At 33.0% G+C, this 24,360-nt stretch overlaps 2 protein-coding genes across 3 annotated transcripts in view; one reads left to right on the top strand and one right to left on the bottom strand.

Moving 5' to 3' along the window:
* Positions 1-10,405, bottom strand: part of LOC139512090 (pre-rRNA-processing protein TSR1 homolog) — a 33,532-nt gene extending 23,127 nt beyond the window's left edge. Inside the window, exon 1 of the mRNA XM_071299478.1 lies at positions 10,207-10,405. Within this exon, the coding sequence (XP_071155579.1) occupies positions 10,207-10,318 (112 nt within the window). The 5' untranslated portion in view covers positions 10,319-10,405. The remainder of the gene's footprint in view (positions 1-10,206) is intronic.
* A 1,168-nt stretch (positions 10,406-11,573) lies between these two features.
* The window catches only part of LOC139512079 (histone acetyltransferase KAT2A-like), a 32,018-nt gene continuing 19,231 nt past the window's right edge, over positions 11,574-24,360 (top strand). Inside the window, exons 1-4 of one of the 2 annotated variants that reach the window (XM_071299458.1) lie at positions 11,574-11,829; positions 15,844-15,967; positions 22,733-22,878; positions 23,674-23,763. In XM_071299458.1, coding sequence (XP_071155559.1) covers positions 11,632-11,829; positions 15,844-15,967; positions 22,733-22,878; positions 23,674-23,763 — 558 coding nt within the window. In that variant the 5' untranslated portion in view covers positions 11,574-11,631. The remainder of the gene's footprint in view (positions 11,830-15,843; positions 15,968-22,732; positions 22,879-23,673; positions 23,764-24,360) is intronic. The other variant, XM_071299467.1, reaches the window with a different exon arrangement.

Raw genomic sequence — 24,360 nt, 5'->3', positions numbered from 1 at the left:
ATGATTGTTTGGAAACTAGAAACATGCTTCTTTTTTGGCCCCTAATACCTACATATTTTGGCAATTAACCCAAAACTTAATCCCAGCCTTCCCTTTGTTATATGGTACATTGTGGTACAATTTCAGAGAGATCCATACAATTACACATAAGTTATTGCCTTGAAACTATAAAAATGCTTGTTTTGACCCCTTTTTGGCCCTAATAATCCCTAAACTTTGGCCCCATAACCCCAAAAATGAATCCAAACCTTCTACTTGTGGTTTTAAACATTGCGGTATGACATTGTATGATTTCAGACAATTGAAATACTTCTACACAAGTTATTATCCTGAAACTAGAAAAATGCTTGTTTTGGGCCCCTAATTCCTAATCGATTGGAACCATCATCCCCAAAATCAATCCCAACCTTCCTTTTGTGATTTTGAACCTTCTGAAAAAATTTCATGAAGATCTATTCACTAAAGTCTAAGGCTCGACAAAAAGTAAAAGTAGGCATGGAAGTTAACTTGAACAAGAATGTTAAAAAAAACTGTGTATGTTATAGAAATTAAATTTTTGGTTCATTCTGCCAAAGTCAATGAAAGTCTGCTATTTGAAAATAAATATGTGTTTGCCGTCTTGCAGTATAAAACTCAATATTTATTAAGTATTGTCAGACTGTGTAAAGTTTGTTATACCCAAATTTAAACTTGACCTGTAATTCCATACCAATACAACTGGCTTCACTTAGAGATACTACTTCCAATCACACGGGGAACACTTGACCTGTAATTCCATACCAATACAACTGGCTTCACTTAGAGATACTACTTCCAATCACATGGGGAACACTTGACCTGTAATTCCATACCAATACAACTGGCTTTACTTAGAGATACTATTTCCTATCACATGGGGAAAGCTGTAAAGTGTTTGGCTTCCACTGCCATGGGAAATGTTTTTTCACAATTCTAATTGTAAATATGATCATTTAAAATAAATTCAGAAATGGTGTCTGGTACAGGTGGTTTGTATATTTCAATAAGACTTTTTAGGGAGAACATATCTGTGATTTCACATCTAGTTATAAACCAGTATTATTTTCAGTTTATAATGGGGTTTGTGTTAGTGCTCAGTCTTTAGTCTGTTATGTTGTGATTTGTGTCTACTGTTGTTTGTCTGTTATGTTGTGATTTGTGTCTACTGTTGTTTGTCTGTTATGTTGTGCTTTGTGTCTACTGTTGTTTGTCTGTTATGTTGTGCTTTGTGTCTACTGTTGTTTGTTATGTTGTGCTTTGTCTACTGTTGTTTGTCTGTTATGTTGTGATTTGTGTCTACTGTTGTTTGTCTGTTATGTTGTGATTTGTGTCTACTATTGTTTGTCTGTTATGTTGTGATTTGTGTCTACTGTTGTTTGTCTGTTGGTCTTTTTAAGCCATAGAGTTTTAAGGTTTTTTTTTCGACTTGATAGTTTGAATGTCCCTCTTTATCTTTCACATTACAAATCTATATACCAATCACAGTTGACTTGTAATTATCAGTAAATGAGCAACTTACTTTTTCAATATTTATCATAGGACCATGCAAATGAGGTTTAAGTCAAGTAAAGCCATGTACATATATATATACATGTACACTAACAATAATAATCAAAAAACCTTTGAGAGTGTGCTCAAATAACCAAAACCCCACATTGTCTCTAGGCAAACATAATGTCACCAGAATCCTAAGATACAATTTAAGAGTTTCATAACTACTACAAAAGTCAACTGATAAAAATTTCTAGTGGATATGCACTTCTACATACATATGTATTATGTCCTTATTATCTACATGTACCCAGTTACATGAAATTCTGTTGCATGCAAGTTGTGATGACAAACTGTTGCAGAAGAATATAAAGGCCAAATTTGTAATTTTAAAGGTGTGTATTCATGTACATGTATATAAATCCAGATCAATGTTTGGTTTTAGAGTAAGGTTCCTAAGATGCATTTTGACAGTACATGCATATTGGGAAGAGGACATGTTGATGTCATTGTGATATAGATATGAATCCTGCATGCTGCTTTGTACTAAATCAACATGATCAATATTCCCATTGGTTTTTTTAATGTGCTAGATAATTGTGTTCACCTTGTTACAGTTTTTGGTTTTCGCCAGAAAGACACAACACCCTACATGCACACACCATTGGACTTCAAGAAGACCATGAAGACAGGTCAATGCTCTTACTCCTAAAATGTCCATAATAAGTGGAGAAACAGTAAATACAGATTACCAAGTTACATTAGTATTCAAATTGAACACTTTGGATAGAACATAGGGTAACAACACTCCAGATGGAGCTTACTCCCAGGAGACCACTGAAACAGCCACATAACTTGGAAAAGACTGAGAGGAAATTGGTCAAAAGCTGACTGGTTTGTTTTTTTGGATATTTTAAATAAATAATTAATTTAACTGATCATGCTGATTATTCAATGAAGTCCAAGGACCATAACTCTGCACAAAATCATCAGACCAGAACAAAATTCAAACTTTACCTGTAACTTGTCATGATAAAACAATATATCAAATTTCAAATCAATATCTTTAAATATAAAGAAAAATGTGTGGAAAACTGATTTGCCAAACTGACAGATGGACGGACAGCATGCATTGTAAACCTAAGCCCCCACCCCCTCGACTTTATAGGTTGGGGACTAATGAATGGCTGTTTAACTAGAAACTAAATATTTGCTAATTCTAATTCATTCTATACAGCATGTACAGTGGATAAATATTTACAGTAAAACAATCATTTATCATGTCTATAAACAGATAAAAGCACATGTTTACATGTCAAGCACAGTTTTTCAATGTTTTAGGTACGAGGAACATCTCTACTAGGCATTGGTAAAGAACATGTCAATTACTCAGTATGGTTAACAGTCAATGACAGTACTATAAAGAGCTCATATTAAGCACATTTGTTCAATAATGTTTTCGTACATGTGAAAGAAGCATCTTTAAACGCACTAGTTTTCAAAAATGTTTTGATACATTTGGAACATGTCTTTTTTAAGCACTAAAATCCATATGAGCAGTTGTCTAATAATGTTTTAAACGATGAACATGTGTCTCTCAGGATCAAACATTTAATTATTCACTAAATGTAAGTTAAATTTACAGGAGAACTTTTGAGCTATCTGTGAATCTGGAAACATTAGCTTACACAATCTGGCTAATTCTGTAAGTTATATTCACGGGAGAACTTTTGAGCCATCTGTGAATCTGGAAACATTATCTTACACAATCTGGCTAATTCTGTAAGTTATAATCACGGGAGAACTTTTGAGCTATCTGTGAATCTGGAAACATTATCTTACACAATCTGGCTAATTCTGTAAGTTATATTCACAGGAGAACTTTTGAGCTATCTGTGAATCAGGAAACATTATCTTACACAATCTGGCTAATTCTGTAAGTTATATTCACGGGAGAACTTTTGAGCTATCTGTGAATCTGGAAACATTATCTTACACAATCTGGCTAATTCTGTAAGTTATATTCACGGGAGAACTTTTGAGCTATTTGTGAATCAGGAAACATTATCTTACAAAATCTGGCTAATTCTGTAAGTTATATTCACGGGAGAACTTTTGAGCTATTTGTGAATCAGGAAACATTATCTTACACAATCTGGCTAAGTGATCAGCTGCCAAGGAATCCACATTATGTTCTGCAATAAAGTTATTAAACATTTCTTCTGCTTTAGTAACTTTACTTTCTTTTTCACTAACTTCATCTTCTGGTTTAGACATTTTATTTTCTCTTTTTCCAACTTTGTCGTTTGCTTCGATAATTTTATTTTCTTCTTCGGAGATACTGTCACCATCTTCTTTGGTATTATTCTTGGAGACTGGTTGCATAGTCTTGTTTCTGATCTGGCTTTGCTCCTTGTGAGTAGAAGAAAACATATGTTGGGTAACATCATTCCTCCCACCCTCTACAATACTGAAGTGTGTACAGCAGATGGTGCAGTAAGCTGAAGTAGGTCCTTTATCACTACTACATAACCAGCTGAAATGTGAAATCCATGAGGTCTGGAACTTGCACATCTTTCCTCTGTTTTTTTCTGACAAAGAGTGACTGGATTGAGGTTGCTCTGCCATGATGAATTTCTGTTACAAACTGAACACCAGTTGTGATTATCAGTACTATGTCAAAAAACACAGGATCATTCAAGCATGCAAATATTTTAACTTGGGATATAATGACCTGGGGAATCAATTGTGAATTTTACTCACCCCAACACAAGTGAGTAAGTGTTACTACTATACTGAAATAAACTATATATAGCTAGTTGTACATAGTAGGAATCTTTAATATAATTTTATGAATCTTAATCAAATCAAATTTATTCATCATCTTAGATTTGATTTTTTTCTTATACTCTATTTTTGACACACTAAGAAAGATAATGTTTATAAATGCAATCATAATAAATTGCTTCGCCAAGCTCAGCTGGATAGGACCACAGAGGTCCAACCCTGAACCGTTGGGGGCAAAAAAGGACACACAGGGGTGTGGAAATATTTGCTGTGGGCACTTGTCCCTGGGCAAGTAAAACTGTAAATTTCACTTGTCCGGAAAAAAGTTGCTTGCCCTGATGGTCCCAATAGATATTGAAGTATTTCATTGTTAGCTAATATATGATTCTTAGCACTGTTTTGCATCACAAGCAAATGAAATCCATTTGTTTAAATGTATTAAGGAAAGTAGGTTATATATATAATAAACATATGGGATAGAAACCTTACAGCAAACCAACCAATGAAATGACATGTAAAGGTCATTTTTTGCAGCAGTTTTTGAATAATTGTAGCCAGTAGGTACATATAATGATATACTAATTTAGAGGACAGTGAGTGAAGAAATGAAAATCAAATAATGGATAAACTATTGGTTTTTTTTGGTGTTTCTCTCAACTGACACACTTGGGTTTTTTTTTTTATAATTGTCTTAATGGGCAATTAAAGCATCCCTTCTATTTACCAATCTGACAACAAATATTGTTGACCTTTGATCTATAAATACAAAGACAAAAAAATTATTTTATTTTCTGAATTTCCATCCTAGATACCCAGGTGCAATCTGATAGTCACCATGTCTGAAACTCTCGCTTCCATATTTTTTTTAGAATTCCTTATCCTCCATTTGCGTTTGCTTTTTCATTTTTTTACTCTACTCATAACTCTTTTTGTCCCCTGTTTTAAGTATTTATCAATCTGAATCTCAATACAAAATCATATAAAATGACACTTCCGCTCATGATTGATAAAACCTAATCGACGATCCCGGGTCAAAGGACAAAACCAATGCAATGTTACGCGACTCGGGTTTGCATACTTATTTTTATATATTTTGTTAATCGATCTATTTCCGGTATTATGTAATATTTATCTTCATGAACATTGTCTTTACTCGCTGACCATTGATTTCTTTTACACAAATTAAACATCTTTATACATTTTGAATTCATTCTATATTTTTGTTGGATTTGAACTTTGTCTTTTATAATTTTTTACTTGTCCACGGGCAACCCAGACACAAATAATTACTAGTCAGGGTGTTCAAATGTACGAGTCGGGCGAGTCGGGCATAGCATTTCCACACCCCTGACACAATATTCATGCTTGATTCAGGTTTGAGTTTGAATTGTAATTAAATATTTGACAAATATTAGCTTTCTGACACAGAATTACTGTAGTCACCTCTCTCCAAATGTTTTTTTCAAGTCCTCCACCCTTTTTCCATTAAAATATTCTTTCCCTCAAGATATGGTCATAATTTCCATTCAAATTTTCATTGAAGATGCAACCATAATAATTACCCATTTAAATACATCATAAAAGTCTTAAATAGAAAATTAATATTCCTTAATCATGTTAATCAGCATAAATTTAATAGTAACTTCTTAAAGCAAATTAACAGCTAATCACCTCAAGAAAATACAATATTTCTACATAATGTTAAAGCAGTGTCTTGGAGGTAATCCAACATATTATGTTTGAATTACATTTGGATTACCTCCCTTACACTGCTTTAAAATTGTCTCAATTGTCCATTAACCAGAAAAACCCTTGTTTTCCCCCTACGGTTTGAGCCATAACCCCCCAAAGTCACACCTTTGTAGTATGAAAACTTGTGGTATAATTTCAGAGAGATTCATACACTTTAACACACAAGTTGTTGTCTGGAAACTACAAAAATGCTTATTTGGGCCCCTAATTCCTAAACAGTTGGGACCATAACCCCCAAAATCAATCCCAAACTTCTTTTAGTGGTTATAAACCTTGTGTCAAAATTTTATTGATGTCTATTTACCTATACTAAAGTTATTATCTGGAAACCATCTGTCTTCGGACGATGCTGACGACCACAAAGATAAAAGATACCAATATACAACCAAAATTGTATCTGCCCTTTAATAAGGTTGTTGTCTCTGACATATTTATCATTTCCATTCTCAAACAGACAGAACCTTTTTAAAATATATTACTCTTTATAAAATTATTAATGCCATATCATATATATATAATATACATGTCAGTATAATTACCAGACATTTTGTATCTGTAGTGATACATTTGTTGTACTTCTATAAAAAAAAATTATGTCTGAATAAGGTTAACATAAGAATTTTTAACAAATATATGATGCATAGTGGGCTGTCACTGTGACTGTCAAGAGATCTTTATACCTTTATACCTTTATACCTTTATCTTCGGGTCGTTAAATAAGCCAAAGGCTTCTACTGACCCCTCATCTTGGATTGTCGTATATGCATTTCTCTTCTCATAATTAATATATATATATATATAATATATATTAAACTTATAATAAAAAACACTTATTTGGGTGTGCGCAGCTGAACACTTAATTAACACGAACATATGAATTTATAAGGGTTCCAGTTTTCGCCATTTAGTGCAGACTTAAAATTATTTAGAGTCTTTGCCGTCACTGTTAAATCAGACAGGTTATTCCACTGATCCACTACTCTAATTGAAAAAGTATTTAGTCTATGTGTGGTCTTACACTGTTTTTTAAACAGTTTTAATGAGTGACCTCTTGTATTATTAGATGGTGCTAAAGTAAATAGCTTCATCCAGTCGATGTCATCTATACCATGCAACGATTTGTAGACTTGTATCATGTCATTCCTATCCCTACGATATTCCAAAGTTGGCAAACCCAATGAACGTAGCCTGTCTTCATAATTAAGATGACAAATATTTTTCACCAGTTTTGTGGCCCTCCTTTGTACAGATTCCAGTTTACGGATGTCTTTTTTAAGATACGGTGACCAGACGCATGTCGCATATTCAAGCAGCGGACGCACTATTGATTTATAAATAGTAAGAAACATATCTTGATCCATGTAATCAAAAGAATGATGAATAAGAGACAACACTCTCTGCGCTTTGTTGTAAATATCACTTATATGTTTTTCAAATTTCAAATTAGACTCGAAAGTTACTCCAAGATCCTTTTCTTCATTCACTGTAGATAATGCAATAAAATTTCCAGATTCATCCAACATGGTATAACGATATTTCAGGTCATTGTCAGGATTAATATGCAATACTTTACATTTAGCAGCATTAAATTTTAATTTCCACATATCTGACCATTCACATAATCTGTCCAAATTTTCCTGTAACTTACTTTGCTCATAATCTGACGAGACTTTAGAATAAACTTTACAATCATCAGCAAAAATTTTCACTATGCCCTCTACTACATCAGGAAGATCATTTATAAATGTTAAGAAAAGAACTGGTCCTAAAACACTTCCCTGAGGTACACCACTCACAACGTCTGACCATGTTGATGTTGTGTTATTTATACGAACACATTGCTTACGCCCAGATAGAAAACTTTTTATCCAATTTAAAATGCATCCCTTTATTCCAAGTTTTTCAAGTTTCAAAAATAAACGCTGATGCGGTACAGTATCAAACGCCTTTGAAAAGTCAAGGAAAATCGAGTCCAGTGGAAAACCACTATCAATTAATTCTGACCACTCATCCAGAACCTCTAGGAGTTGAGTAACACATGATCTACCAGGACGGAAGCCATATTGACTACTAGTAAAAAGATTGTTTGTAAGAATAAACTTCATAATATTGTCTCTAATAATGGATTCACATATCTTACATACCACTGACGTTAAGCTTACAGGTCTATAATTACCAGGTTTTAGTTTTTTCCCTTTCTTAAATATCGGTGATACTATGGCATTTTTCCAATCGTCTGGAACTTTCCCCTCTTTGATAGACTTATTAAAAATTAGAAACAATGGATAACAAATTGCATGTCTAACTTCATATAAAACTTTCGGATGGAGACCATCAGGTCCTGCAGATTTATCTGTCTTTAATTTATTAAGTTTCTTTATCACATCTTCCTGACAAATATTAATATCATTTAAATAATTGTTCGACACTGAATTAGTATCATAATCTTTCAAGTCCTCCGTTTGAGTAAAAACACTAGTAAAAAACTTATTTAAAACTTCAACTTTGTCAGCAGTACTGGATGCTAAAGTACCATCCGGTTTCTCAAGCGTACCTATTCCTGATCTAGTCTTGAGTTTACTGTTAACATAATTCCAAAACGACTTTACATTAGTCTTTGATTCTAAGGCCACTTTTTGTTCAAAACTAAGTTTGGCATTTTTAACAGTATTTGTACATTCATTGCGATCCTTCACATATTTGATATATGACAAATTATTTCTTGAATATTTATATTTTTTCCATGATTTACGTTTCTTGACAATTGCAGACTTAGTAGCTCTATCCATCCACAAAGGTCCCAGATAGCAAACATGTGTTGGGCCAATATTGGCATTCTGTTGGCAACATTGTTGGGCCAATGTTGGAAAACTGTGTTGGGCCAACGTCATTTTGCTCATCGGCCCTCAGTTGGCCCAACATGTTGGGTCTTTGTTGGCCCAACATCAGTATGCCAACAAGGTTAACTATTTGCCAACAATCTGCCAACAATGTCAACTATTTGCCAACAGTCTACCAACGTCGTCTGGTTCTAAAATTATGTTGGACCAATGTTGGTCGAACAGCAGTATGCCAACGATGGCTTCAGTCTGTCAAACATGTTATTTATGCATTTCATGTTATGTATTATGAAATATTTATCTCTTGTATATAATGTATAATATATTTGCAGGTCAATCTCGGCTGTCATGTGGAGAGTGTGATGTTACACTCGTGTCAAATGAGCAGCTGAGTTCAGTTGACAAGTTTAACAACTTGCAGAAACTATACTCAAATTTTATTTGTTTTTTTGGGCTGGTTTTAAGTATTTTTTGTTTGTGCATAAAATTATTCAATCATTAAGATAAATACATTTAAATGACTACACAGATTTGAAAATATTAGATAAAGAGAATGAAGAGCACATTTTTTGGTTTGCACTTTGAAATAATATCTAAAAAAAAATAAAAAAATCTGTGGTATAATACGGGGAGATAAGAACTTAATACGTTGGCATATTGTTGGCACCATGTTGGCTCATATCTCAATATTGTCATGAAATATCAATGATATGTTGGTTTTTTTTATAAATATACTGTTTTAAAAACTTTTGAATTATTCAAAATACTAAAAAATTTCTAGCTCTTGGCACAGACGGTTTAAAATAGTCCTATTTGGGAAGACTTTATTATTTTAATTTTTTACTAAGTCCTCAATGCCCTTCAAACACAATCTATAGTCTCTATGATAACATAGAATCATTCAAATAAAGTTCGAATAAAATTGGTTCAGTAGTTTCAGTCAGAAGATCTTACACTGAATCAATGGATAACGTAAGTCAAATATCGTTGGGCAAGCTACTTTAAAAATAACAGTTGGTAAGAAAATGTTGGGCCAACATTGGGTCAATAACACCAAAATGACAGTTGGTGGAAAGTCGTTGGGCCAACAAGGGGCCAATAGTGTCAAAATAACTGTTGGCTGAGTTTTGTTGGGCCAACAAGGGGCCAATAGTGTCAAAATAACTGTTGGCTGAGTTTTGTTGGGCCAACATCGGTTTCTTGTTGTGCTGCCAACGCCAACTATTTACCAACTGTGCCAACCAATCACCAATGTTGGCCCAACAAAGTATTGCTATCTGGGGTGGGCTTATAAATTTACGGTCATTTTTCTTCTTACCTTTTGTTTCTCTTTCTAATGAACCTTTGCTTCTATGTTTGCCATGTTTGTGTCCTTTATTTTGTTGTTTAAAAACGCCAGGTCTGTGGGTTTGCTGTGTATCTGCTGCCATTCTCAGCTTTTAAATGAATTAGAGTACCTGTCAACACTATGAACACGTGCTAATGGAATATTGATACTAAATTTAGAACATTTTAATGTTGTAAGGGGCTATAAATAAAAAAAATAGTACTAGACAGATTCATGTCACTAATAAAAACGTAAATAATGAGGACAAGCTTAAATGTAGCATGTGCCCTATCTGACAACCAAAACCAATATAAACAAAAACCTTCTTTGTTATAACAAAATGAATGCTTCTTTTTGTAACTTTATTATGGGGTGTAAAAGCATTGACCGAAGTACATTTTGTATGAAGCGCAGAAGTAAATTATGTTGACAGAGAGTAAAAAAACCTGAAAGATACCAAGATGAATATTTGTATATAACAAATTGTTTTCTTTCTCATTTTTTTTAAATTGTCAAAGAAGGGAAGGGAAAAAATATAGTTGTTTTAGAAGGGAAGGGAAAATTATTTTTTTCAGAATTGGAAAGCTTTATCTAATTCACATGTGGAAGAATTAAGGCATTACTGGGGTTAAGTCATAAAGTAAAGAAGTCCCATCTATTATTATTGCAGTTAAAAAATAATCTTAATTAGTTCATTATCGCACATCAACGTTGGGGGTATTATACAACTTGTCTTGAAGAGTTATTGTCCGTTATCGAGCCTGAGTTATCTTTCTTCTTTCGAAACCATTAACAAATGGCGGCCGAAATCTACGTGAATGACAGTCTCTATTTACATGTATTTTTGCCAAGAAAAGAAAAACTGAAACGGTTTTTGAAAGAAAATAAAAGGTTATGGACGCTCAACCTATGATATTTATCTACATTAAATCAAAATTTGATCGCACAATCGTTACGGTTCCCGAGTTTTCAATGACCAAAACTACAAGGTCATTTTTGCTGAAGCACATGTCAAATTAATCCCGGTCAGGCAAAAGGCTCATGCAAATAAATTTTGGCCAGGGAGTCCCGCGAAAAAAATAAATTCAAAGAACTTTTCAAATCTAGAAAAAATATTCAAATAGAAGAAACATATCTGGAAAATAATAAGAGTCATATACTAATGTTATAGATTGCTGATAATATGGCCAACTTATGGATTTTTTTTTGTATAATATGTCTCTGGTATTATCAACACCAAAATTACTTCATTTCAGAAAATTGTGGTGCGTTACTGTAAAAAATATTTAGTTGTGTTTGGTTAGATCTTTTATGTTTCTGTTAGTTTGTTGTCATGGATAGTGATGTGAAGCTGCACAGTACTACTTATTTTCAATGTTACAAGCGTTTGCATAAAAAAATGAAACAAATAAAACAATGAGTGACGCAAATTCTAGCGATCCACTTCAAAATGGAACAGATTTACAGCAAACAAATAAAGGTCCTACACAGTCTACGACAGGCGAAATGTCTAGACCGAACAATCTACAAAGAATTGCACAAAAGAAAGCTATGGTTCGGGGATACCCCAGGAACAAAAAATTGGAAAAGCTAGCTGTTTATTCGTCTTGCAAGGTCCGTTTATGATTTTTAAATTCAATGCTTCATGTATACCGATTGGGACGGAATGTCAAAATATATAGATTAAATGAGGGTTTGGATTTAGGGTCCTACATCTCTATACACCTTATGTCTGATAAAAGCTCTACAGAGCGTTTGTTGTATTGTTATACATTGTATGTACAAATGTATAACCGACTTTAAATAAATCTTTTATGCTTAATGCTTATTGCTAACCATGGCTGACCTGGCCGCTTGAATTTTTGACGTCGTACACAATCACTTTTCCATTGTAGCATCAGATATTTTGTTTTATGACCTCAAAATTTTACAGGAACCTGTGTTATATCCAGTAATGGCAGACAAAACGCGATAAGGTGTATTGCTTTTTGGGCCATTTTTCCACAGGCACATTGGAAGACCCACTATCAATGTATATTTACGATAAACGTTGATAGTGGGTCTTCCAATGAATAGAAACAAGTGCCTGTGCATTTTTCTCTATTTATGATTATTTCATTTGTTACTAATATAATTTCTCTCTGATCATTCATGCTGATTGCGATGGCAAATATAGGCAAGATGCAAGAATTGTTGTCCATATGATGTATCGGCCATGTCATGTCGTACTAATTTCAAAACGTAGAAATTTATACTGCAAAAGGTTTACTTTTTATGTTCAACGGAAGGCTATTTGGAAGCTGTGAGGTCATTAAAACAATTTGAACTCCCGATTTCTATTATGTAATCGAAGTCTTAAATGTTGTTCCATCTAATCAACGTGGTTTTAAAATCAGATCGCAATGCATGAATAGCCTAGGGAAAACACTGCATGAAACAAATTCTATATAAAGTATATAGATATTATATATGACGCCCACTAGCAAAAAGGACCCTTATTATGCTTATAGCAAACATTATTTAACATGAGGCAGGCATAACCTTTGAAAGGGGACGAAGTCTGTATGAATTATTTTTTTTAATTCAAACATATTTTATTTTAAAATCTATTAAAAAGAAATGGAAATACCATAACGTTTCCGATTTGGTTCTGTTGTTTTACATTTTAGTTGTGACGTTATTTAAGTGATGACGTCATATATTCAATGTAAAAAAAAAGAAACACAAGCATCAGGAAAAAATTTCTCATATCAAAGAATTATTGAAAATGAAATTGGTATTTTGATCATTCCTATATTTTACTAGACTGATAAACATATAATTTACTCAAAGTCTCATGACAAATGAGATGAAAATAAAAAAAGTCTGAAAAAAAAGTTAATGCTTTTGAGTTCATAAGAAGCAAGAGTTTTTTTCAGGATTTTTTTTTTTAATTTTTCTAATGTAATAGTTGACTTTGTCCCATTATTATCAAATTTTGTATTTCCTAAACAAATAATACTTATCATCAAGTTATGTCAACTCAAAGCAAAAAAATTGATCATTGATAAACTAGCTATGTAATTTTAATCTTGACTTATTTCATGGATCAGTGAACAATGTTAAGATTTTGGGGTCAAGTCCATATCTCAGATACTAAAAGCAATAGGTCTTTTATATTTGGTGTAGGGAAGAATTGTAAGGTGTACATGTACATTGTACTGTCCAACTGGCAGGTTTCATCTGACCTTGAACTCATTTTCATGGTTCAGTGGTTATAGTTAATTTTTATACGACCGCAAAATTTGAAAAATTTTTCGTCGTATATTGCTATCACGTTGGCGTCGGCGTCGGCGTCGTCGTCCGGCGTCCGAATACTTTCAGTTTTCGCACTCTAACTTTAGTAAAAGTGAATGGAAATCTATGAAATTTTGACACAAGGTTTATGACCACAAAAGGAAGGTTGGTATTGATTTTGGGAGTTTTGGTCCCAACATTTTAGGAATTGGGGGCCAAAAAGGGCCCAAATAAGCATTTTCTTGGTTTTCGCACTATAACTTTAGTTTAAGTTTATAGAAATCTATGAAATTTTGACACAAGGTTTATGACCACAAAAGAACGGTTGGGATTGATTTTGGGAGTTTAGGTTTCAACAGTTTAGGAATTAGGGGCCAAAAAAGGGCCCAAATAAGCATTATTCTTGGTTTTCGCACAATAACTTTAGTTTAAGTAAATAGAAATCAATGAAATTTAAACACAATGTTAATGACTACAAAAGGAAGGTTGGTATTGATTTTGGGAGTTTAGGTCCCAACAGTTTAGGAATTAGGGGCCAAAAAGGGACCCAAATAAGCATTTTTCTTGGTTTTCGCACCATAACGTTAGTATAAGTAAATAGAAATCTATGAAATTTAAACACAAGGTTTATGACCATAAAAGGAAGGTTGGTATTGATTTTGGGAGTTTTGGTCCCAACAGAATAAGGGGCCCAAAGGGTCCAAAATTAAACTTTGTTTGATTTCATCAAAATTGAATAATTGGGGTTCTTTGATATGCCGAATCTAACTGTCATGACTGTGTATGTAGATTCTTAACTTTTGGTCCCGTTTTCAAATTGGTCTACATTAAGGTCCAAAGGGTCCAAAATTAAACTTAGTTTGATTTTGACAAAAAATGAATCAGTTAGGTTCTTTGATATGCTGAATCTAAAAATGTACTTAGATTCTTGATTATTGGCCCAGTTTTCAAGTTGGTCCAAATCGGGGTCCAAAATTAAACTTTGTTTGATTTCATCAAAAATTGAATAAATGGGGTTCTTTAATATACCAAATCTAACTGTGTATGTAGATTCTTCATTTTTGGTCCTGTTTTCAAATTGGTCTACACTAAAGTCCAAAGGGTCCAAAATTAAACTTAGTCTGATTTCAACAAAAATTGAAATCTTGGGGTTCTTTGATATGCTGAATCCAAAAATGTACTTAGATTTTTTATTATGGGCCCAGTTTTCAAGTTGGTCCAAATCAGGATCTAAAATTATTATATTAAGTGTTGTGCAATAGCAAGTCTTTTCAATTGCACAGTATTGCGCAATGGCAAGAAATATCTAATTGCACAATATTGTGAAATAGCAAATTTTTTTTTAATTAGAGTTATCTTTCTTTGTCCAGAATAGTAAGCAAGAAATATCTAATTGCAAAATATTGTGCAATAGCAAGATTTTTTTTTAATTGGAGTTATCTTTCTTTGTCCAGAATCAACTTAAATCTTTGTTATATACAATATACAATGTATATTCACTTTTTACTACCAACTGATAAATTATAATAAATAACATTCAGTGATAACAAGCAGTTTTTTTTACATCTTAATATTTTATGATGTATTTAAATGAGTAGTTATTGTTGCAAACTCCATTAGAAATATTAATTGAGATTAGTTTTGGAATAAGGGAAAGGGGGATGTGATTAAAAAAATTGGGTTCAATTTTTCTCATTTGAAATTTCATAAATAAAAAAGAAAATTTCTTCAAACATTTTTATGTTTTCTGGTCTGTGCGTCCGTCCGTCCGTCTGTCCGTTCGTCCGTCCGTTCGTCCGTCCGTCTGTCCCGCTTCAGGTTAAAGTTTTTGGTCAAGGTAGTTTTTGATGAAGTTTAAGTCCAATCGACTTCAAACTTAGTACACATGTCCCCTATGATATGATCTTTCTAATTTTAATGCCAAATTAGAGTTTTTACCCCAATTTCACGGTCCACTGAACATGGAAAATGATAGTGCGAGTGGGGCATTCGTGTACTGAGGACACATTCTTGTTTTGAGAGGATTAATATTCAACAGCATAGTGAATTGCTCTAAGAGAAAACAAAAATTTTAAGTTCATTAGAACACATTCATTCTGTGTCAGAAACCTATGCTGTGTCAACTATTTAATCACAATCCAAATTTAGAGCTGAATCCAGCTTGAATGTTGTGTCCATACTTGCCCCAACCGTTCAGGGTTCAACCTCTGCGGTCGTATAAAGCTACGCCCTGCGGAGCATCTGGTTTGTGTTTTGGACTGTTTTTGGTTTACTGTACACAAAGAATTGTTAGTAAAGAAGGCAAGACATTTCAGCATGTGCACTTTTGTATAAATATGGTTTTATTTGCAGTCTGAATCCTGTAAATGTAATGGCTGGAAGAACCCCAATCCACCACCAACCCCACCAAGAGTGGATGTGTCACAACCTCTGGCCAGTCTGACAGATCCATGCAGGAGTTGTGGACACACATTAGGTAAGTTTCTTTATATTAACATGTATAAACTATTGAAACTAATGTTAGCTTTTATTTTCAACTATAAAAATATGATTAAGGTTACTAATGTTGCGACCACTATTACCCCTGTGTAATTGACATGTAAAGATTGTACAATGCATATATGTAGTTGCACATTCAGCAAGCGACTACTCTTTCAAGCCTAGTTCTAACTAATTCCCGCATTATGATATTTTGAATTATTGCATCAACAGACAATCAGACTTTTTCTAACTGTGACATACATTTTATATTATTATTTTCTAATTAGACAGATTTCTAATTAGACAGATATCAAAACAGTATTAGTTGATACACAACCAATAGTAAAAAAGTCAGAAAAAGGGCAATTTTACGTGTGAATGTCATTGAAAAAATGGGCAATTTAACGTGTACATTTATATCATTATTTAAGCCTTATCATTTATTAGCACATAATATTTATTATGCATTATTGAAACATCAAGTTTCAGTTAAAATGAAGTTACATTGTATGTAATTTTCACATGAATTTCTCTGTTATTAAGAGGAAAAAGATAATTACATTAATATATGAGATTCTTGCAAAGTCAACAGGTTTGCAGACAGGGTTCAACTGACTCTGACCTTATTTCATTGATAATTGAACAGGTTTATAAAGTTTCATTGTCAAAACCATATCTCAAAACCATAGGCAATAGGTCAACTTTATTAATTGTAGAGAATGTTTGTTAGTGTCACTTTCATCTGATCTCGACCTTATTTACATGGTTCATCTGTCAAAGTGATGTTTTCCTGTTTTGAGATTTTTGTCCAGCCTGCAACTTTTGTTGCAGAAAGCTCGACATAGGGATAGTGATCCGGCGGCAATGTTAGCTAACTTCTTAAAAGCTTTATATTTTAGAAGTTGCTTCATACTTAGTATATAGATGCCTCATGTTACGAAGTTTCCGTCAGTCACATGTCCAATGTCCTTGTCCTCATTTTCATGGTTCATTGACTACTTGAAAAAAAAGTGAATATTTTTTGTAATGTTAAATTCTCCTTGTTATAAGTAATAGTATAACTATATTTGGTATGTGCGTACCTTGCAAGGTCCTTATGCCCGTCAGACAGTTTTCACTTGACCTCGACCTCATTTCATGGATCAGTGAACAAGGTTAAGTTTTGGTGGTCAAGTCCATATCTCAGATACTATAAGCAATAGATCTAGTATATTAGGTGTATAGAAGGACTGTAAGGTGTACATGTCCAACTGGCAGGTGTCATCTGACCTTGACCTCATTTTCATGGTTCAGTGGTTATAGTTAAGTTTTTGTCGGTTTTTCATATACTGTATGCACTAGGTCTACTATATTTGGTGTATGAAATGATTGTAAGGTGAACATGTCTAGCTGGTAGGTGTCATCTGACCTCATTTTCATGGTTCAGTGGTCAAAGTTTTTGAGTTTTGGTCTTATTATCTAACACTATATGGATAAGACAACTATATTTGGTGTATGGAAATATTTTATGATCTATATGTTAGTTGCTCAGATTTAACTTGAACTTGACCTCATTTTCACAGTTCATTGCTCAGTGTAAAGTTTTTTTTTGTTTTGGTCTGTTTTTAACTTTTTCAGCTATAAGCAATAGGTCAACTATATTTGTTGTATGGAAAAATTGTTAGCTGTACATGTCTGCCTGACATGGTTCATCTGAACTTGACCTCATTTTCATGGTTCATTGGTAAATGTTTAGTTTTCTAAGTTAATGTTAAGTTTATGTGACAGTTGTAATAAAGCTTTATATTAGGACTATCAACACAATATCAATCATTAGTAAAGAAGGCAAGACATTTCAGCCTGTGCACTGCAATATAAGCTGAAGGTCAACTATATATTTGGTGTATGTAATAATGGAAGGTGTGTATTTTACATCTTCAAGGTATCATCGGACCTTGACCTCCTTTTCATTCATTGGTCAATACTCAGTTTTGTGGTTATGACTGTTTCTCAGACACTATTAGCAATAAATCAACTACCGTTTATTTGGTGTATGGTGTAAATGTCTGTCAAGGTAGAGTTCATCTGACCTTGATCTTATTTTTATATTTCATCAGTTGACATTAAGTTTTCTGTGATAAGGTCTGTTTCTTTGAAACTGTATTAAAGCAATACATGTGGCTCAACTATAATTTGTCTAAGGATTTATTTGACCATCATCTGACCCTAACTTATATATGTAGGACTCTTAAGTGCGATGGGGACGCTTATGTACGATGGTCTTTGTAAAGTGCGATGCTTCCATACGCTAAAGTCTGATGGTCCGCGAAAATATAGACGTATGAAACATAGTTTGATAATGATGTTAACAGTGGTTCATACAAACTAGAAATGAACATGCTGGAAGGTAGATTAGGAATATTTGATTAACAACTTTTACACCAAATGTTCTTGACTTACTAGTAATTGATTTAAACTTTTACTATATAAATACATAATAGTAGATGCATACTTATCCTGCTTCTATTTGAAATGTTAAAATGCTGTTGGACTTTAAAGAAAGTAACGTTGTTAAAATAGAGATACATGTTTTCATGCGTGAATTATAAATTTATCTGCTAAAAGTTAAAACAAAGTTTGTTCTGTTCATTATAGGTAAATAAAACATGTATTTGTACTCGCTACAAAAGGATAAAGCTTGGCTAACATTGCCTTTCTCTCGCATTCAAATTAAAGCTCATACTAATAAATGTTGTATATTTCGACAATAAATGAATTTTGTATTTGTTATTTACTATGACGACTGTAAGGGAGGTTGTAACATTAGTGTGAACGACCATCTGCACTAATTATCTAAATATGCAATATGCTCCGAATTGTTAAAAATTTATTTTACATGAAATTTAATATTTTGCGACACATAAATTACCTTTTAAGCAATTATTACTTGGTGCTTCTCTAAATTTAGAAACAATCACTTAAGCCTACCGGTAAATCATAAAGCCTTTCACATATGTTATACCTTAGCATATTAGCTTTTGCAAAAAGACTATTTTTAACCTCGATGTTTTAATCCCTTGAATCTTACCCTTTTGGTCCATCGCACTTTAGCGTGATATACCATCATACTTTCTCGAACAAACAACCATCGCACTTGTGCTTAAGACACCATTGTACTTTAGCGTTGACCATCACACTTTAGAGTTCTCCATATCTATACTATTAAACGAGAAGAACTCATTTTGTGTGTCGCTTCTCTTCCTTCCACAATAAATCAATCATCATGCCTCTGTGTCCTATAGGTAACATGCATAGTCGCATTTGTCATCCATTCTTATGATTATTCAGATTGAGTTATTTTGGGAGTCCGGATACGATTCAGACTGACTTTTAGTCATATATAAGACTTCCGGTTTGAAACATGCACAAATACAACAAATCGTATGATAGACAACAAAAATGAAAAATAGATAAGCCAATCAGAGGGTTCTCCATATCATGGTGTTTAGATCGCAAGAACCACAACTATTATACCTCCTTAGAGAGGACAATTATTTTTTGCGTTTATCTACATGTAAACTACGATTATACTTCTTTAGTATACAGAGACTCTCTGCATTCTGTCTACTATTTTTTTTTTAAATGTTTACTATTTAAGGGATCATACCAGTTGCATTTATATAATATTGAAATAAGTAAAACATGTGACACAAGTACAACCAATCGTAGAGCGTTCTCCATATCATGGTGTTTAGATCGCAAAAAATCACAACTATTATACCTCCTAAGAGAGGACAAATATTTTTCGCGTTTATCTACATGTAAACTATGATTATACTACTTTAATATATATAGACTCTCTGTATTCTGTCAGGGAATTTCTATGTTAGTATAGAAAGTCCCTGATTCTGTTTACTGTTTTCTTTGAAATGTTTACTATTTAAGGGGTCATACCACTTGCATATATATTAAAATAGTAAAATATGCTCAACTTAATCTAAAACTATCTTGACTAAAAAAATTTACCTGAAGTGGGACAGACGGACGAGATGGACGGACGGACGACCTAACAAACAAACGCACGGATGCACAGACTAGAAAACATAATACCCATAATTGGGGCATAAACATTTATTGTGAAAAGGGAAAATAGTGATTTGGCAAAAATGAAAGCAAGGTAGAGATTAGAGGGAGGCAGGACCTTTTTCAGGGCGTCGAGATCGGGTGTTTTTAAGCTCGGGATTTGGAGATTTATCCTTACGGGATCCGGGAATATATTTTTTGATTTCGGGATATGAATTTCTTTAAATTCTGCATCTCGGGATTTCATGGTTTTAAGCCCGGGATTTCGGGATCAGGACCCCTCCGATCGGAAACCTCTCAAGTTAGCCTTAGTGGGTATTAGTCATTTATACATGATTCAAATTCGACCATTGGCATGTTAATAAAAAAAAAGCACTGATGGATTGTCATAGAAGCATATTGTTTAGACTAATAATGGTCTATATATAAGCAGTTACATTTATTTCATGTTTGAAACAGTGCAAATTTTTAATTTGATTTGACTTTTACCAAAAGAAACATTGTAGCAAAGGAGAAGAATAATTGTAGTCGTAGGCCAGAAACACGAATATAATTGAATTTAACAGAAAGGAAACAAATATCGGACTTTGGAAAAAGGGAGATACCTTTTATGTTATTCTCCATACATAATATCTTTTACAAAAAATCATCCTACAACAGTTCACAAGCTGTATATGCCCATGACTTTGTAGGATCCTTTACTATAGATAATTTAGCTGATCTGTAACAATAACATCTTCATGCCTTATATATCATGTACTGTAGTACGCCGCTAGATTAAAACTGACGAGGAAAGGTAACACACGGCCAGCGAAAGCTCTTTTTTGAGAGCCCAGGTGGTCGTGTGGTCTAGCGGGACGGCTGCAGTGCAGGCGATTTGGTGTCATGATATCACAGTAGCATGGGTTCGAATCCCGGCGAGGGAAGAACCAAAAATTTGCGAAAGCAAATTTACAGATCTAACATTGTTGGGTTGATGTTTAGACGAGTTGTATATATATAAGTTGAGCATATTTTACTATTTTAATATAAATGCATGGATTTTTGATACCCCGGTAACATGAAGTGAACTTTGTTTGTGATAATTGTACAGGTAGCTAAAACTTTATCATATATACTTTCATCATAAATTGAGGCAAGCAAGACATTTCAGCCTGTGCACTCTTGGTTTTACTCCTGTTGCCATACGCAAAGCAGGTCTAAAAACTGCTGTCTGTCATTCATTCTTAAGAAAGACCGAGACCAGTAAATGTTCCTCCAAGTTTTCACAGCTCTTATGGAGAAGAATGACTGTGCATGAGTGGTCAAAATCATTGTACACGAAAAACTTGAGTCAAAGTTTTTTTTTGCTTTTATGAAAGGAATTTATCAGTTGTGCTTTAGTATACTTTACCCCAATTAATAGCAAAGCTTGTTCAAAACGGTATTGATGCTATTAATTAAATATATATGGAAAGAAATGAATGTTAAATTTGTATGAAAGATGTTAAAAAAAAGTATTAATTATAAGTATGATGCATTGTACATGTTGAATATTGAGAAATTTATAGAGGATTTGTTTGGAAATTATAAAGAGAAATCAATATGAGCAGCAGACATTTTATTCATTTAAATCTAACACCTGTCATAAGTTAGAACATAAACTTAACCTTCGAGTCAGTTTTTTGTACTCATACTTAAAAATCAACCAATCAAAATGCTGGATTTCATGTTTCGAGCATGATTTTTGTGCTCCAAGCACTGAGCAAAGTTTTATGACTACAACCCCTTCAACAATTTCTCTGTCTGATTCCCTAATCAACTCAAATAGACATTTTTTAAGAAACAAAAAGAGCTCAGACCACCTGTCTATGAAACATATATATACATGTAGCTTTCTGTAAATTTGTGATGACTTTTGCTTTATATAGTGCTTTACAGTGTGCATGCTTGGAAATATAATGTCTGCAGTTTATCCTAAAGAGTTTGTGAAACTTCAACTTTCCCACCTACTTCAGCATGTCCAGAGACAATTTATTATAAATGAAAAATAAAAAAACACATTTAGCTGTGTAACATTTTGTTTCAGTCGTAATAAATAACAATAAAAGTTTCATGAAAAATCCATTTATAGATTAAATAGTTTTGTCCAATGTTTTATGATAGTTGGTTGTCATGATCGGAGTATCTGATTTCAATTTAATTGAACATTTACTGGGAAAACAATTTTTAGGTTTCAAGATGATTTTTATCATCATGTTTATGGGAATGAAATTTCCTGAACTGTTTCTCAAGATTTATTAATGGCTGCAAAAAACATTTTATTGAAATAAATTTTCAGTCTTCTTCCTAAACTGACTATATATATATATATAAAGGAACTTGCTCATCTAATTTAGTACATTTGCAAAATTCATGAAAATGTTCAGTTTGGCCTTAAAAATGATCAAAACAATAATTGTTACGTTTTAATAATAAAAATGTATTAAGTTTCAATCTTAACACATCAAAATTTTCATTTAATTTAGCAAAAAGGTGATTAATATTATATTTTAATTAATGAGTTTAATAAGATATGTCTTATTTTGAAGTGAGATCAAATTCAATAATTATAAGAAGCATTTTTAAGTAAATATATTGCAGATGAAAACCAATGCGATGTTTGACAATTGTTCCTACAGAATATTCAGTAAACATTCCCTAATTATTTGTTGATTAGGTAACCATGTGTCACATTTGGAGAACACAGCTGAGGAGGAACTGAATAGACTACTGAGGATAGTCGTGGACGTGGAGAATCTGTTTATCTGTGTACATAAAGAGGAGGACTCAGAAACTAAACAAGTCTACTTCTATTTATTTAAGGTATGCTTTCATTTCATGTTTTATTGTGATTCGTATACATTGGTACTTAACAGTGATTTTATAATCATATTTTGCTACACCATTTAAAACGATTCATGTCATATGGTATCACTCATCTTATATTTGTATATGATCTCAGAGATTGTTGAAAATACAGTCTATATTACATGTATCATTAAAACGAATTTAGATAGTGCAATGATACTATGTGTCTACTTACTCCTAACATAAATTGTACTCAAATGTAATACTTTCAAAGTCTTATCATGTAGTGTACTGTTTCTTTAATGAAAAACATCCTAATTATGAGCGTTCCTCCTCCAATATGATACTGGTAGTCAACACCATTGTCTGTTGCATGCCTTGAGTCTGAGGGGTAAATTGTTTTTTATATGACCTAAAAAAAGGGGGGGGGGCTTATATTGCTATCACATCATCTTCTGAAGACACAAGGTTTCTGGACAATAACTTAAGTTTAAGTGTATGGATCTCTATGTTCAATACCACTAAAGGAAGGTTGGAATTGTTTCTATGGGTGACACTCCTAACTGTTTAGGAATTACAGGTCCAAAACAAGCGTTTTCTAATTTCAGGACAATAACTTGTGTATAAGTATTTTGATTGCTCTGAAATTGAACCACAAGGTTCAATACCAAAAGTAAACAATTTAAATATGTATGAAAAGCAAAAAGACATGTACAAAATGTAATTCTATTGTCATTGATTTTTGTATGAATAGAAGGTAATGAGAATATCATATTTATATTGACATTATGCATACATTTGTTTTTACAGTTATTAAGGAAATGTATATTGAACATGAGTAACCCTACTATAGAAGGACCATTAGGAAACCCACCTTTTGAAAAGCCAAGCATTGCTAAGGTAAGATTTACTTCAAATTTATTTTTTAACTGGCTATGCTTTAGATCTACAGGCCCGGAAGTCAATTTTTGGAAAAAATAAGTTAGATTCTGTTGGCCTGAAGATATGATTTATACAGGCCCAAGAGCAATTTTACAAGCCTGGGCTGCTGGGCCTTTGATTCAGCTTGAAGACTGCATTGTTCATTTTGTAGAATATACCATCTACAAGAGATTGAAATTATGACAATGCTTGGTACATGATGGTTGAACATGCAGAAATATTGGGCTTGTCTCTTTGATAATAACAGTATAGGCATATTCTTTTTACATTGAAGATTCAATTGTAAAATTTACAAGGGTGCATTAGAGCATTCATATGAAAGACAACAAATGCTAATTTTGATTTAACAATAATATGCAGGCAGATACTGCAAAAACATACATGAATTATCAAATCATGGAACCAAGTCAAAATTGTTCACATTTTGGTCCTTTGGTCTTGGCGGATAGTTGTTTAATCTAGAATGAGTGCAGTTAATCACTGTTAAATTTAAATTGATATTTTTTGTCTTTCATATGAATGCCCCAATTTCCATTTGAAAGTTTGATATTTTAA

The sequence above is a fragment of the Mytilus edulis genome, chromosome 1 (genome assembly GCF_963676685.1).
Source record: "Mytilus edulis chromosome 1, xbMytEdul2.2, whole genome shotgun sequence".
Lineage (NCBI taxonomy): Eukaryota > Metazoa > Mollusca > Bivalvia > Mytilida > Mytilidae > Mytilus > Mytilus edulis.
This window is presented reverse-complemented; position numbering and strand designations above follow the sequence as displayed.